Source organism: Puma concolor, chromosome B4 (genome assembly GCF_028749965.1).
Source record: "Puma concolor isolate L17-30 chromosome B4, mPumCon1.1.hap2, whole genome shotgun sequence".
Classification (NCBI taxonomy): domain Eukaryota; kingdom Metazoa; phylum Chordata; class Mammalia; order Carnivora; family Felidae; genus Puma; species Puma concolor.
The window spans coordinates 52,758,582-52,776,070 of NC_141673.1; the positions used below are offsets into that span (position 1 = coordinate 52,758,582).

General features: G+C 40.0%; 1 protein-coding gene across 2 annotated transcripts in view; it reads right to left on the minus strand.

Annotated features, from left to right (window-relative positions):
• Positions 1-17,075, minus strand: part of TBK1 (TANK binding kinase 1) — a 53,385-nt gene extending 36,310 nt beyond the window's left edge. For both annotated transcript variants that reach the window (XM_086712911.1, XM_086712910.1), the window contains exons 1-5: positions 16,923-17,075; positions 14,402-14,519; positions 8,999-9,139; positions 5,505-5,634; positions 2,136-2,317 (exon numbers count right to left, since the gene is read on the minus strand). In XM_086712911.1, the coding sequence (XP_086569037.1) occupies positions 2,136-2,317; positions 5,505-5,634; positions 8,999-9,139; positions 14,402-14,488 (540 nt within the window). In that variant the 5' untranslated portion in view covers positions 14,489-14,519; positions 16,923-17,075. The remainder of the gene's footprint in view (positions 1-2,135; positions 2,318-5,504; positions 5,635-8,998; positions 9,140-14,401; positions 14,520-16,922) is intronic.
• Between the last annotated feature and the right edge of the window lie 414 nt (positions 17,076-17,489).

The following is a 17,489-nucleotide window of genomic DNA, read 5'->3' on the forward strand; positions in this document are numbered from 1 at the left end:
AAGTAATCTTGGGGCGCCTGGGTGGCGCAGTCGGTTAAGCGTCCGACTTCAGCCAGGTCACGATCTCGCGGTCCGTGAGTTCGAGCCCCGCGTCAGGCTCTGGGCTGATGGCTCAGAGCCTGGAGCCTGTTTCCGATTCTGTGTCTCCCTCTCTCTCTGCCCCTCCCCCGTTCATGCTCTGTCTCTCTCTGTCCCAAAAATAAATAAAAACGTTGAAAAAAAAATTTTTTAAAAAATAATCTGTATATCCAACAGGGGGCTCAAACTCATGACCTCAAGATCAAGAGTCAGATGCTCTACTGACTGAGCCAGTGAAGTGCTCCCATAATCTAAGACTTTTAAGATAAAGTCCAGAGCTATGAGCAGTTAGTGATAGCTATATATTATAAACTTCCTGATTACATGTCAAACGTACTTTTTGTTTTAAATTTTTATTAGTGAAATATAATTGATATACATTGTTATATTAGTTTCAGGTGTGTAACATACTGATTCAACAATTCTATACATTACATAAAACTCACCACAGTAAGTGTAGTTACCACAAAGGAAATGAAAGCAAAAATAAACACGAAAATAAAAAGCTTTGCACAACAAAGGAAACCACCAACAAATCGTTAAAGGCAACCTACTGAATGGGAGAAGGTAATTGCAAATGATATCTCTGGTAAAGGGCTAATATCCAAGACATATGAAGAACTCATATGGGGGTGCCCAGCTGGCTCAGTTGGTGGAGCATACGACTCTTGATCTCAGGGTTGTGAGTTTGAGCCCCAGGTTGAATGTAGAGAGGTTACTTAAAATCTTAAAAACAAAAATCAAAAAACAAAAAAACTCCTACAGCTCAACACCAAAAACCCAAAAACAATCCAATTAATAAATGGGCAAGGGACCTGAAAAAACATTTTCCTGAAGAAGACATACATATGGCCAATGGTCACATGAAAAGATGCTCAACACCACAAATCATCAGGGAAATGCAAATCAAAACCAGGAGATTATCACCTCCTACCAGTCAGAATGGCTAGTATAAAAAGAGAAGAAATAACAAAGGGCCTGGGTGGCTCCCTCGGTTAAATGTCCAGCTGCTTAGGTCATTATCTCACAGTTTGTGAGTGCAGAACCTGCTTCAGATTCTGTCTCTCCCCCCTCAACCTCTTGCATGCATGTGCACATGCTCTCTCTGTCTCCCCAAAATAAACATTAAAAAAAGAGGAAATAATAAATGTTGGCAAGGATGTGGAGAAAGGGGAACCCTCAGGTACTGTTGGTGGGATAGTAAATTGGTACACTGTGGAAAATAGTATGGCGGTTGCTCAAAAAAGTAAATGTACTTACTTTAAAGTATATTTTCTTAACTTTTCCAAACGTTATACTAATTTCACACAAACACACCAACACAAACAGTTTCAACACAGGGCTTTTCTAGCTTTCTAGAAGTTTAAGTTAGATCTTTTCAAAAACATTTCATTTTTGTGTGCTTCTATTAATGGTCCTGTCTTTCAATAACCAATCTCCCTGAATAGAATCTTCTGCTTCAAAATTATAATGAATTTTGCTCTACAGGGGATATTATAACAAGCTTGTAATATATTAACTGCTCTGATCCAAAAAAAGGAGCATTTACTAGCTAGATGCTTCTTAAGTGTACATACAGCTTTTTTCTTTTAATATAGATCTACAGCATTAGTAAATTAAAGAACCTAAGAGTGTTAAAAACTTACAAGAATTTTTTTTAAGTTTATTTCTTTATTTTGAGAGAGAGAGAATGCACAAGTGAGGAAGGGGCAGAGAAGGAGAGAGAGAGAATCCCAAGTCGACTCTGCTGTCAGCGCAGAGATTGACGTGGGGGTCGAACTCATGAACCGTGAGATCATGACCTGAGCCAAAGTCAGACGCTTAATCAACTGAGCCACCCAGGTGCCCCTAAAACTCATGTAAGAATTTTCAACAGAAAAATAACAGCATCCTTAGAAGCCAATATCTAATTCCCTCATTACACACCAAATTCATTAGAATAAAAAGTTTAAGTTTTGTCCTAAAAGTTACTAAGACATTTTATAGTAAACTGGTTAACCAGTTACCTGTATTTATAACCTATTCATCTTTAAATAAATTACTGATGCATGACTTACCAAATATTCTTCTGTGCCATACAAAGAAACAAACTGTTCATCATCTTCTAATTCTCTAGCTGCACCAAAATCTGTGAGTTTGTACACAGACTGTCCATCTTCCCCTATAACACGCATGATGTTTCCTGGCTTGATATCACGGTGCACTATGCCATTCTCTCGTAGATGGTTCATTCCACCCACTTAATAAAACAAAGGAAATCATAATGTAGGCATCTATGTGTGTGTGCATCAAATTCACTGACATCATTCACTCATATTCACTCAATATGTTTTTCCATAAGTTGGTCCAAAGTCATTTTTACCAAAGAAGAAATAGACAGTATTTATGTTTATGTTATCTCATATTTGAGTAATAAAAAGTTTTAGAATAAGGATCAATATGGCCTAAGGAAGAGTGCAATCTCTCTTAATTAAATATTATCAGGAAAATGGAACAAAATGATCTTAAGCATATGATTTCCTGAATTACTTTTGATTACATACATGTGGGCAATCTGCCTAAACTTAAGAATAATGATTCCTGAGAAAGATACCAATCTTTCATCATAGTTTCATATTTCTTTACCTTGGGGAAAGAATTCCATAAAAAAGTAAACTGGACTCAATACATAAAACAGTAAAAAAGTAACAGAGGCAAAGTGTCAGACTAGCTTCCAAGAATAATATTTCTCATATGCTTAAAGCTATTCTAAAAAGGCCATTTTCCTTTTTTTTTTTAAGGGTAGAGGTGGCTACAATGCTGAAATTAACCTGTTTTGGGCGGTAGGCAGTGCCCCTAAATGCTAGTTTGAAACATCTGACAGCTGACAGATGAATGCCCAAATATAACCTATGAAAATAAGTTTAGAGGTATCACATTTCATTATGAAAACTCAGGGCTACCAGTATACTTGGGAAGTCATCGATTATCTATAACTTCTACTAGGTTAAACAGGCTGCAGCATAGATTTTCTCTCATTTTATCCTCACGGAAAGAATCTCTACACTGCTTCCAATGCCAAGTTCAAGAACTCCCACTAACCTTATGCCTTCTTTATCACTGGGCTTTACTCATTCCTCAAATACTGATTCATTTCTCTCCAAGAAGATATTATTCTCTTCAGTTGCTATGTATATATATTTATATATTTATATTTATTTATATTTTTAAAATAGCTTTCTTGAGGTAAAATTCACATATAAAATTCAGCCTTTTAAAGTATACAACTGAGTAGTTTTCAGAAGAGTCAAAGTCAAACAACCATCACTAGTTTCAGAACATTTTCATTATGTCAAAAAAAACCCCACACCATTAGCAGTTACTCCTCAACTCTGTCGTCCCCTCAAACCTCTGGCAATGACTAATCTGCTGTCTCTATGGATTTGCCTATTCTGGACATTTCATATAAATGAAATCATATAAATATTGTGACCTTTTGTTGTCTGCCTTCCTTCACTTAGCAAAATGTATCCATGTTACAGCATGTATCACTACTATATCTCTCTGTTTTTTTAACGTAAGCTCTAGGCCCAACGTGGGGCTTGAACTCATAACCCCAAGATCAAGAGTCGCATGGTCTATCACCTGAGCCAGCCAGGCACCCCTATGTCTTTTTTATGAACAGATAATATGCCATTGTATAGATATACCACATTTTGTTTATTCATCAGTTGATGGATACTTGGGGTCTTTCCATTTTGTGACTATTATGAACACTCGTGTCCAAGTTTTTGTGTGGATATGTTTTTAATTCTTTTAAGTAAATATCTAGCAATGGAATTGCTAAGTCATATATTTAATCTTTGAAGGAACTGCTAGACTGTTTTCCAAAGTGGCTGCACCTTTTTACATCCCACCAGCTATATAAAGTGCTCCAACTTCTTCACATCCTTGCCAACACTTTTGTTTTGTCTTTTTGATTTTGGCTATGCTATTGGGTATGAAGTGGCATCACTTTGTGGTTTTGATTTGCATTTCCCTACTTACTTATTTTTCTCCATTGCTCATTTTTAAATTGGGCTATTTGTCTTTCTATTAAGTTGTCAGAATAAAAGTTCCTTATTGGGACCTCATCAAAACAAAAAGCTTCTGGACAGAGAAGGAAACAATCAGCAAAACTAAAACGCAACCGACAGAATGGGAGAAGATATTTGCAAACGACATTATCAGATAAAGGGTTAGTATCCAAAATCTATAAAGAACTTATCAAACTCAACACCCAAAAAACAAATTATCCAGTGAAGAAACAGGCAAAAGACATGAATAGACACTTCTCCAAAGAAGACATCCAGATGGCCAACCGACACATGAAAAAATGCTCAACATCACTCATCATCAGGGAAATACAAATCAAAACCACAATGAGATACCACCTCACACCTGTCAGAATGGCTAACATTAACAACTCAGGCACAACAGATGTTGGCAAGGATGTGGAGAGAGAGGATCTCTTTTGCACTGTTGGTGGGAATGCAAGCTGGTGCAGCCACTCTGGAAAACAGTATGGAGGTTCCTCAAAAAACTAAAAATAGAACTACCTTAGGACCCAGCAATTGCACTACTAGATACTTATCCAAAGGATACAGGTGTGCTGTTTTGAAGGGACATGTGCACCCCCATGTTTATAGCAGCACTATCAACAATAGCCAAAGTATGGAAAGAGCCAAAATGTCCATCAATGGATGAATGGATAAAGAAGATGTGGTATATATATGTATACATACAATAGAGTATTATTCGGCGATCAAAAAGAATGAAATCTTGCCGTTCGCAACTACATGGATGGAACTAGAGGGTATTATGCTGAGTGAAATTAGTCAGAGAAAGACAAATATCCTATGACTTCACTCATATGAGGACTTTAAGAGACAAAACAGATGAACATAAGGGAAGGGAAACAAAAATAATATAAAAACAGGGAGGGGGATAAAGCATAAGAGACTAATAAATATGGAGAACAAACAGGGTTACTGGAGAAGGTGTGGGAGGGGGGATGGGCTAAATGAGTAAGGGGCATTAAGGAATCTACTCTTGAAATCATTGTTGCACTATAAGCTAATTTGGATGTAAATTAAAACAAATAAAATTAAGTATTACGTTGGAAAAAAAAAAGTTCCTTATCAGATACATGATTTGCAAATATTACCTCTCATTCTATGGGTTGTTTTTTCACTTACTTCATGTTGTCCTTTGAAACACAAAGTTTTTAATGTTGATGAAGTTCCAATTTATCTATTTTTTTCTTTTTGTACTTGTGCTCTTAGGGTCAGATCTAAGAGAGCACTGCATAAAGGTCTTTGGTTTTGAATAGGAGATTACTTTTTAAAAATTCTTGTATGATTAAATTGTATTTACACAGATCTATAAAATCATGTAAACAAACGTACCCACGTCTCGCAAAACAATTAAAAATTCAGACTCTGGTAGTCCATAGGCATTAGATGGCTCTTCTAAAACAGTGTATAAACTTCCGCATGGACAAAATTCCATAATAAGTACTTTATGTCTTGTTGTTGTCTGAAAAAAAAAATCACTGATTGGGACTCAATATAAAAATAAGTTTTTATTATATGCCAATAGTCATCTAATTTCACTTAAATGTGGAATTTATTACAAATGATGAAGGCACTGTGAACTGCCTTACCTGGGATTTGTTAAATATTTACTGACCATACACATATAACAATCAACATCTTATAAATTCCTACTGGATTTATTTTTGAAGACAATGAAAGCTGGCTAAATCTGAATTAGAAAAATCACTGCTATACCATTATAATGGTTCTTTGAAAACTATCTTTAATTTCTAATACATAACAGTACATTCAGGACACTAATCTTCTAACAAATCTCTTAACACCTGAAATTCTTCTCAGGACAAGTACTTTTACTTCAAGGAATAAAGTTCTAGCCTTAAAAACAAAAAGATGGCAGGATGGCTGAGTGGTCCCTCTTGTAGCAAAGTTCTAGTCTGCTCATTTGTTTTAAATGTTGATTTTCATGTACCACCGACTGTAAGATATACCATCAATTTCATAACAGCTTCAGAGGGAAAAACAATTCATAACAATTCATAAACAATTTCATAACAGCTTCAGGAACTTGAAAATGTGATTATAAGTCTTAAAATCCAGTATTTATCCCTAATTTTGTATCCTTTTTTTTCTTTTTTAATTTTTTAAAATGCATTATTTTTAAATTATTTTTAACTTTGTTGTTGTTTTTTTTTTTTAATGTTTATTTTGAGAGCGCGCAAGTGGTGAAAGGGCAGAAAGAGAGGGAGGGAGAGAATTCCAAGCAAGCTCTGCACTGACAGCTTAATCTCACAAACTGTGAGATCATGATCTGAGCCAAAATCAAGAGCTGACACTTAACCGACTAAGCACCCCAAGAATGTTGTTTTTATTTTTATTTATTTATTAATTTTTAATTTTTTTTCAACGTTTTTTATTTATTTTTGGGACAGAGAGAGACAGAGCATGAACAGGGGAGGGGCAGAGAGAGAGGGAGACACAGAATCGGAAACAGGCTCCAGGCTCCGAGCCATCAGCCCAGAGCCTGACGCGGGGCTTGAACTCATGGACTGCGAGATCGTGACCTGGCTGAAGTCGGACGCTTAACCGACTGCACCACCCAGGCGCCCCAAGACTGTTGTTTTTAGACAATGAAATAATATATGTTGATTGTTGAAAATCTGGGAAATATCCATAATTCCAACACCAGAGATAATTACGCTAATATTTTGGTGCACTTCCTTTTAGCCTTTTTCCTATATATCGAACCACACTATAGATACATAACACTATTTATACATGATACTACCGTACATTCAGGATCATACTGCATGTATATTTTAATCCTATTTTTCTCACGTAATATTATACACAAACATGTTCCCAGGTGATTCAAATTTTGGTAAACATCTCTTTTCATTACTGCTTAACTACTGTGTAGCGAAGAATAAATTCTACCCCAAGAAAGGTCAGGCCTTTGTCTGCCCTTGGCAACTGGGAGGTGATCACTAGACCTCTGGAGTATCTTGTGTGCCAGAAGTGTCTTTCTTTGGGAGCTCTGGCCACATAACAGTCTAATAATGTAATTTATAATGGGGGTTTTAGGATGCACACATCCACTTCAACTTCCAGAGGAAATGGAGACTGAAAGGGTTGGCCTGAAACTCTGGAAAGGGCTAAAGACGAAAGGGCAGCCAGGTAGGCAGTATGTGATGGAGTCCCAATAAAAAGTGTAGACATCAAAAGCTCTAGTGAGTTTCCAAGGCTAGCGACGCTCTGTGCATACTGTCATACATCAAGGCCAGGAGGGTAATGTATCCACGAGGACAAGGAAGACTCATGTTTGGAATCCGCCTATGAATTTCTTCCTGTGACTAGTTCTAAGTCGTATCCTTTTCGCTACAATAAAACGAACTGTAAGGATAGAGCTTTCCCGAGTTCTGTGAGTCCTTCAACCTTCTAGCAAATTACCAAACCCGGGGACAGTCATGGGGAGCTCCAGACTTGACCCGGTCAAGTGATGACCAAATAGCCTCAGGGACCCCTGAGTTCACAGCCAGCGTCTGAATGAGCACAGTCTTGTGGGGACTGTTCTCTCCAACTGTGCAGTATGCCAAACTCTTCTGCAGCAGCTGGGGTCAAAAAGTCTTGAACAGAGGAGGCAGTCTGAAGGGCTATGCTCTTAGCATGGAGTGTAGCAAACTGAGTAACTATCTATCATATATTCTAACTTATTTAACCATTCTTTATTATAAACAGGGCAGTATGAACATCTTTGTCCATAAAACTGTAATTTACATTTCTGATTAGTTCCTAAAAGGAAGTACTCACTAAAAATGAAATCACTATTATAAGGAATATAAACTGCCAAACTATTATTCAAAAGGTGTGATTTTATTGATTACCATGTCTAAGGGGATTAAACTAGATTTCTATTTCCATTACTTCTAATTTTCCTAACGACATTCTTATTTTCTTTGTTTCTCCCTAAAGTCAGTCCTGTCCTTAACATACTGTATTAATATATATAGTATATACATTCTATGTTATATAAATTTCTGGATTCCTAGGATTTTTATCCTTTTACAAAGCCTTCTTTGTATTGACTCGTTACTTTAAGAATTATGTTGATTTAATGGGGCACGTGGGTGGCTCAGTTGGTTAAGTGTCCAACTTCAGCTGAGGTCATGATCTCAGGGTTCGTGGGTTCGAGCCCCGCATCGGATTCTGTGCTGACAGCTCGGACGCTGGAGCCTGCTTCGGATTCTGTGTCTCCTCTTCTCTCTGTCCCTCCCAACACTGCACACTCTCTCTCTCAAAAATACATAAACAGGGCGCCTGGGTGGCTCAGTCGGTTAAGCGGCCGACTTCGGCTCAGGTCATGATCTCGCAGTCCGTGAGTTCGAGCCCTGCGTGGGGCTCTGTGCTGACAGCTCAGAGCCTGGAGCCTGTTTCAGATTCTGTGTCTCCCTCTCTCTGACCCTCCCCCATTCATGCTCTGTCTCTCTCTGTCTCAAAAATAAATAAACGTTAAAAAAAATGAAAAAAAGAAAAAAAAAGAAAAAAAATACATAAACATTATAAAAAAATAGAATTATGTCAATTTAACTTCACTTAGTTTTTAGTAAAATGCTGGTAACCATATTCTATACTCTTATTTCTTATGCTACCTTTTCTGATTCCATGATACTTCCATCATTATATCTCCTCAAGAATCTTTGAGGACACAGTATTTGGTTATATGAACTGTAATTTTCACCATTAACAAAAAACTCATTGTTTATAAAACAATTTTTTACATTGGGTCATTTCTAAATTGCAATAACTACAACAAACATGAGAAGATTAACTAAAGTGTTACTACTTACCTCCTCTTCAATAGCAAATAATTTGACAATATTTTTGTGATTGAGTTTTTTTAACACTTCAAATTCTCTCATTTGAACATCCACTGGACGAAGGAAGCTTATGTTATTAAATACTTTGATAGCAAATAAGTCACCAGTTTTCTAAAAAAAAAAAAGAGAGAGAGAAAGGTTTTATTTAAAATATAAAATATATTTAAAATATAAAATATGTTTTATTTAAAATAGAAAATATAAATATTAAAATATAAATAAAATATAAATAAATAAAGCTGCCATCAGAACTAGATAGCAATTTATCTTTCTTATAGAACACCTAAATATATATATATTTTAAGTTTATTCATTTTTGAGAGAAGGGGAGGGGAAGGGGAAGAGAGAGAGGGACAGAGAGAATCCCAAGCTGCCAGCACAGAGCCCAAGGCAGGGCTCGATCTCACGAACTGTGAGATCATGCCCTGAGCCGAAATCAAGAGTCAGATGCTCACCAGTGGAGCCACCTAGGTGCCCCATAGAACAGTTAAATATTTTTAAGCATAGGTAATTCTATCAGGGCTCTTCACTTGTTTTTATTTTTATTTATTTTATTTTTTTGAGAGACAGCAAGTGAGTGAGGGACAGAGAGAGACAGAGAGAGAGGGAGGGAAGGAGAGAGGGGGAGAGAAAGAGAGAGATTGAGAAGCAAGCCTCACCAAAGCGGAGCCTGAGCTCACCTGATGTGGGACTCAAACTCAGGAACTGTGAGATGGTGACCTGAGCCAAAGCCAGGTGCTTAATGATTGAGTCACCCAGGCGCCCACTTCACTTGTTTTTAAAGCTAAAATCAGTCAATCAACTGCTCCAAATTTCTTTCAAATGGTATGCTTTGGAATGAAGAAAAGGCTATTTTCTTTCATATTAAAACACTTCCAGAGGTGCCTGACTGGCCTAGTTGGTATAGCAGGCAACTCTTGATCTTGGGGTCATGAGTTCAAGTCCCATATTGGGCCTAGAGCCCACTTAAAAATGAATGAATAAATGAATGAATGTTGGGAGAAAAAAAGCTTTTGTTATGATACATGAGTCAAACATAGTCCTTCACATGTAAGAAAAAAAGAGCTTTAATAATACCAAATGTGAAAGTACATTTTAGATGAGAAAGTGGGGGTGGGGGGCGCCTGGGTGGCTCAGTCAGTTGAGCATCCAACTTTGGCTCGTCTCATGGCTTGTGAGTTCGAGCCCCGTGTCGGGCTCTGTGCTGACAGCTCAGAGCCTAGAGCCTGGAGCCTGTTTCAGATTCTGTGTCTCCCTCTCTCTCTGCCCCTCCTCCACTCACACTGTGTGTGTGTATCTCTTTCTCTCTGGCAAAAATAAATAAACGTTAAAAAAAAAATCAAAAAGAAAAAAAAAAGGGAACTCACAAGGGTTTCTCCTGGGTCTCATAATTTAAAAACTAAACAAAACAGAAAAAGAGAGATTGAAAACCACATTCCACATAGGAAATTTCATTAGGATCTCAAAGTAATGAAATTAATTGTTAAGAAACACCCCCTCTATGCAACACTGTGTGTGTGGATGTGCGAGTGGAAGTAGGAGTTGGAGTCGGTCGGGTTCAAGTAGAGTATCGTCATTGGATTGCACCACTGCTGCCTTGGAGAACTTTCCGCGACTTCACCTAGATGACAAGGGCAGATTGTTTCTTCACAAAGCCTTCTCTTAGAGGATCAAAGGTATTTCCTTTTCTCTGTGGATGTACCTGCAGCACCCACTCTCACAGCACACTGAAGTAGATTACACAGAAAATGACAATGCACGGTTCTGGCTGGGAGGGACTTTTCGAGGTACAAACATAAGCTTCATTTCAGATACACATTACCTTATGTTCTTCATATTAACCTGACTTTAAGCTCTCTTCCAGACCCTCCCAACTCCTTCCAATCACTCTAATCTAAGCAATCTCCTTGGTGGTCAATCCAGATTCTCTGAGTTAAATCTCACTTTTCCCATAATGCAAGGTTGAACTTCCCTGGAGCAAGTGGAAAGATCATTTCCTCTTTGACTTTGGGGTTCGAGCACCACCTGCCTAAAGATATTTCATGGCTTCCCATCTGTCAGGATCTCTGTGCTCTCTCTATAGCTTTCCCACTGCTGACAGCCATGATCACCTCAGAACCTCATGATCTTTTTTTTTTTTTAAGGTTTACTTATTTTGAGAGAGAGAGAGAGCACGAGCAGAAGGGCAGAGAGAGAGAGACAGAGAGAATCCCAAGCAGGCTCTGCACTGCCAGCACGGAGCCCGAGCTCACCTACCAGGAGATCATGGCCTGAGCCAAAACCAAGAGTTGGATGCCTAACTGACTGAGCCACACAGGCACCCTAGAACTTCATGACCTTTTTCTCACTCAGAACCTCATGATCTTTTTCTCACCTCAGAACCTCATGATCTGTTTCTCACCTCAGAATCTCATGATCTTTTTTTCTTAAAACCATTTAACTGCTTCACAATCTCTCTTCAAGATCACTATTTGGAGACCACCATCTATGTGCCGTGATCACAACTCCCTAACCCTTGTCCTCCCCTCACACCAAAGACACATATATTTTTTCCCAGAGAAAATGTCCACTGACCATTTTCAGACAATATGAAAAGAGAATAACAACTGAACCACAATCAAATTACAGTTTTTCCATTTGTTCAACCAGAGTAAGAACACTGCCAAATCTATACGACCCAACATGTACCACCAAGATTTTGCTTGAGGATTCCTGTCTTCAATGTAGTCTAAAATTTAGGAGAATCCTATCAGAGGAGCAATCAGGGAAAATAATATAATGTTGCAAAGTGCCCAGAGTTCAAGGCTAGCATTTTCCAAACTTATGTAGTCTATATCATAACTGTGAGATTATTGGCACAACAGTTGGGAATCTATTGTTTTCCATTTATTCAACTGCACAGTCATCTATCATTCACTGTCCCTAAGTCAAAGGGAATATGAATAATATTTAGAGATCTACGTGTATATATAAAGTTGACCTCAGAAAGACATGAGGGTTAGAGGCATCAACCCTCCATGTGGTCGAAATTCCACGTAGAGTAAATAGTAAATTTGGAAACCTTGTCATTCTAGGCAATAACATGAAAGGGCTTACCTAATATCATGGTTAAAAAATCCTTAAGCAGTTATTAAAAGCAAGTAGGATTTTCGGGTATAGCCCTAATTCTTTGAAATTAATGTCACTGAGAACAAACACGGTTTCTTAAAATATATCCCTGGGAAGAGTATTATGGACTGAATACTAAGCTGAGTCTTCACAATCTTTTAAGTAAATTCCTATGCCTCTCAAATCCTTATTTTAGGCTTTCTGAGTATATTGGATAAAGTACATTTTTGTTTCCTTTGAGGAAGAATTTGGGTTGTTTTAGGGTAGTCTGATCTGTCCTCATTCATTCATTCATTCAACATTTACAGAATGCCTACTATATATAGGAACTTAAAAGGAGGACACTGAGTATCTAAGTAGGGAAAGAGGACCAGAATCAATGAAATATTTACGAGCACCAGGCACTTTAAATATGCCTCACCCAGGGGCGCCTGGGTGGCGCAGTCGGTTAAGCGTCCGACTTCAGTCAGGTCACGATCTCACGGTCCGTGAGTTCGAGCCCCGCGTCAGGCTCTGGGCTGATGGCTCGGAGCCTGGAGCCTGTTTCCGATTCTGTGTCTCCCTCTCTCTCTGCCCCTCCCCCGTTCATGCTCTGTCTCTGTCTGTCCCATAAATAAATAAAAACGTTGAAAGAAAAAAAAAAATTTAAATATGCCTCACCCAATCTCTATCACTATTGACTACCTATCATTCCATCAGTTTCCAACTGACAACCCTTCTAATGGCAACCTTGCTACTAAACCCAAAGCTCTCTGTGGGAAGGAACTGTGCATCATTTGCAGTTATGTTCACCAGGTTCATCACAGTGCTTGTCACATACCAAGTGACTATTAAAATCTGTTAATGTGGGTCACAGGAAGACAGACAATCAGATGTAGTCTCAACGCTAAACCTTGTGTCGCCACCCACCTCTTCTTCTTGGCACAGGGCACAAAGCAAAAACAATTTCTAGGATAGGAATACCCAAAGTTGATCACAGTGGACACAAAGACAACAAATTTGATCAAGGACTCAGTACCAGTGGGTAATTCTGGAAGAGAGAAAAAGGCTAAAAGCTCTCTGTAGGACACTTCTGATTCATTCTCTATGAACCACAGAGACTGTTTACAGTCATAATCTCTCCCCAGGGGAACAGTCCCTCCCCTCTGAATGCTTATCTCACTGTTACTGACAGAACTGATTGGTAATCACCAAGCCTACAGGAAAATATGAAGAAATTCCTCCTTACTAAAATACTTAAAGCTCTGGTTTCTCAAAATAAGAATTTAAAAGGCTCTGAAAATCAAGCTCAAAACAAATTCAAAGTGCTGAAAAATTAGTGGATTATTTGCATTATAAAGGAATTTTCTACTCCAGCTTCCCTCCCAGAACAGCTCTAATGATCTTAAATTTCTTCAACTTCTTTATTTTCTAATTTTTAAAAATTAGCATTTATTTATTTTTGAGATAGAGAGCGTGTGTGCGAGCAGGGGAGGGGCAGAGAGAGGGAGATACAGAATCTGAAGCAGGCGCCAGGCTCTGAGCTGTCAGGGCAGAGGCTGACGAAGGGCTCGAACCCACAAACCGGGAGACCATGACCTGAGCCCAAGTCCGATGATTAACTGACTGAGCCACCCAGGTGCCCCTTACATTTCTTCACTTTAAATTATATTAATTACCTTTAATTTCATCCTCCAATATCGAATCTGACAGAAAATCTTTTTGGTTCTTGAAGTGCCTCCAAGATTAGCCCTCTTATTCTATTTTCACTTCCACTAACAAGTTCTGGCTACCTCATACCTTTTAAACGTGGACTCCTTGCTGATAATCTCATTTGATTCTAAGCTACCTTGTAGGGTGCTGTTTACCGGGGCATGAAGCTATAGGACAGCATATCAGCATCATCTGTGGATTCCCCTCAAACCCTACATCTGCCTCCCAGTATTTCTCCCTCATCTGTAGTCCAGTCCGGTACACCGACATACCCAACTTGTTAGGGAGATCACTCACTACCACCGGAGGCCTAGCTTGGGAAAAGAATCAGAAGGTAGAACATGAATCTTCCTAGTCTCTTTATTTTCCCCACTCTCAACACATAACCTCTGCCACCACTGGGCAGACATCACTGACTCTGACACAAGCTATACTTGAAATAACCACACGAACAGGTACTCTCTTTAGACAGTATGACCAAAAACATCAAGTCTCACATCTTAGTACAAGAGTGCTTCTCAGAAGAGTACATACACAGTGCTAAAAAGTCTTCACGGTTTTCTTTGAACCAACCTTATGCCTTCCACGAAAGACATTTGCAGTAGCTCCTTGGCCTAAAATATCAGACAAAAGCCACAGATGATTAGAGGTGCTCTGCATCTCGGCTTGGTCAGGAGATCTTCTTATTAAACTAAGAGAAAAAAAAAATTTGCATGTTTGTTTTAAGGGAATAATACATTTGAGGAAAACAAATGTTAGATCCTTTTAGTCTCAAGTAAGATCACCCCTTAGTTATTGCTAACTTGAAGTGCACAGTCTAATGTAACAATCTGTTTCCAACAACACTAAAGGCTAAAATGCTGGGTGGGCTCTGAAAAAAACATTAACTGATGACATATATTCACTTTAATTCATTTATCACAGGGCTACAGAAACATCTATTTCCCTTCTAATTTTACCTCTGTCAGAGTGATACTGGCCACTTCTCTCCTTCAAATGTTTTGAAAGATTGATCAATGATGAATTATAAAGTGTTTTAAAATAAAGCAACAATGTACAATATAACAGACAGTAAAAGAATTACTTTGTTTCCTTAAGGGCACCGTTACACAATGAAAACAACTGTTGCCATGGCATAACATTTCCATAGCTTAAAATTTCATCTGCATAGCACCTGACAATCATAATGGAAAGGTGCAAGGTTTTTTATACCTGAAAAGTTACTAACTCTTCTGAAATTAAAGGACAGTTTCTCCAATCTCCAAGTATAAAAACAGACACATATTAAGTGTATATTACCGAGTCTTAAAAAATGAGCCAGTGGAAGCTATCTATGCATGCAAGTGCAGGCTATTATATATTAAGTAAAATCTCTGTACCTTCTGCTTAATTTTGCCATAAACCTAAAACTGCTCTAAAAAGTTGACTTAAGAAAAAAGCATCACCCCTAGCCTTGTCCTTTAATACTGGAAAGCTATATAAGGATATTAAAATATTTGAGCTCCCCGTTGGAATAAAAATCAGGTATGCTAAGTAACATAAACCCTAGTCTCATCATGCCACCTTAAATCTGCTGTAATATCAGATCAAAACAGATCTTAATACCCCTCTGAACTCCTTTAGAATTCGGTGATGAACTAATGACTGCCAATATTCCAAGGATTAGGAACATAAAGAATGGCCAATTTTCAACAATCTTTGATATACTAAGATATATAATTTTACCACCCATCTAATTCAGATAAGGAATGTTATATACAGCACTTCATTGCAAATAAGCAATAAAAATAAGATTCGTTTTTTACAAGTAAGGGATACACCTTTGTCAGCTGAGGTAATAACAATAAACTCCTCAACTATCTTTTCAATATTTACAAATACTTGTCAATAATGAAAACCCTTCCCAAATTGCTGTAACTGTGCTGAGATAACTGTAATGGAAAACAGTGTCGTTAGGTACCTATATGTACCTAGTGAATAAATATAAACACATTGATCAGCTCAGATATCTGCTTCTCTACACGAAGATAGCAGACTAGTTTCACAATCATCAGGGGGAAATGAGTTTGGTGACTACTTTCCAATAAACCCACAATAACAGCATGCTAAAACATGACTCAGCACATCCACAAGGTGTATGCTTTATAAATCTTGATACACGACAGGCAAGCACTCAACAAGTATGTTACTAGTGACTCTGCCTTAAGCCTACTTCCTTACACCGTGCAAAAACGAAAGTTATTATTCGTCCATAGATGAGAACAGGTTTGGTGACAGGCATGCGGACAAAGTTCAAGGATTTTCCAACTCAACCACTATGTTAAATAATTCAGCGTTCTAGAGTGGAAAACAAAAAACAAAAAACCAACAACACTCGGTTTTTGGTTATGTACTGGACAGTTAACGGGTAGACCTTGTTTTGAGGCCACCTACTGAAAAACACCTGGGAAACGGACTGGGAAACAATCCCGTAAGGCATTTCCCAAAGGGAATGTTTGGGAATTTACATTATAGGTGTATATATTAATAAACGTCTGCTTCCAGCTTCCGGTTAGTCAATCCCCGCCGTCATCATCACTAAAACCCAAACGAAACGTCTCTTTTTAATCATCTAAAAAATCAATCCATTCAAACAGTGACGATCGTGTCAACGCTCATAAAGAGGGGTAGAAGCGGTCCAACTCCAAGGAAAAGAGGAATCCGTCTCTGCAGCGCGGCCAGGGCCCAGACCCGGTAACGGGCACGGCCTCTTTCTTCCTGCCCAACGTCGCTACACGCTGACCCGGGAGGGCCCCGGTCAGAGGGCCGGCCAGGGGGCGAGGAGTAGAGATGGAAGGGACCGGGCCCGCGCGACCACTCCACCGGGTTTCGGACGCCCCCGACACCCGGGGGCGGGGGGGCGTCCACCTAGTCGAGGTCCGGGGAGGGCCGGCCTCGGGTCGTGCAGGGCTTGTCGGGTCGCCCGCCCCGCCCCCGCTCTGACTCAGCATCCCCGCTGCCCACAGGGGGCGGAAGCGCTCGGCGCGAGCCCGTGCCCACCTCGCTACCCGTGCCCCGCGCGGCTCGGCCCCTCCGCCCGCGCCGCCCCACTTACCGCGCCCGGTCTCCGTCGCGCCACCGCCAGCGGGCTCCCGCGGCCTCCTTGCGCCTCGGGACACTTCCGGCTTCGCGAGCCCTGGCCGCGGGCCACGTGACCGACGGCCGGCGCGCGCCGGTGCGCGTGCGCACGCCCGCCGGACCGGCCCCGGCCTCGGCGGCGTGACGCTGGTGCTGTGCTGTGTGTCTGGTGCGGCGGCTGGCTTCCCGAGCCTTTCTAGCGAGGGGTGGGGAGGCCGGTGGCTGTCTGGAGTCCGAGCCGGTCCACACCCTCTGCCTGTCCCCCCTTGCTTTCCGGGTGAAGCCGGGGTGGGGGGGGCCCTGCGCAGTGAGCAGTTTCAGATTCCCACAACTGCAAATCCCGCCCAGTTCTCGAGAGCCAACGGCAGAGTGCGGCGTGCGGTGGTAGTAGGGAACACAAACAGCGAACTCCTGATCGCAAACAAAGAGTCACAGGTGTGCAGACTGCTGGACACGAGAGAGGCTGTCACTGGGGAATATCATCGTCTGGAGGGATCGATCTGGAGCCGCTTTAAAGACCGTAGGCCGCCGTGGAGCCCCGTGA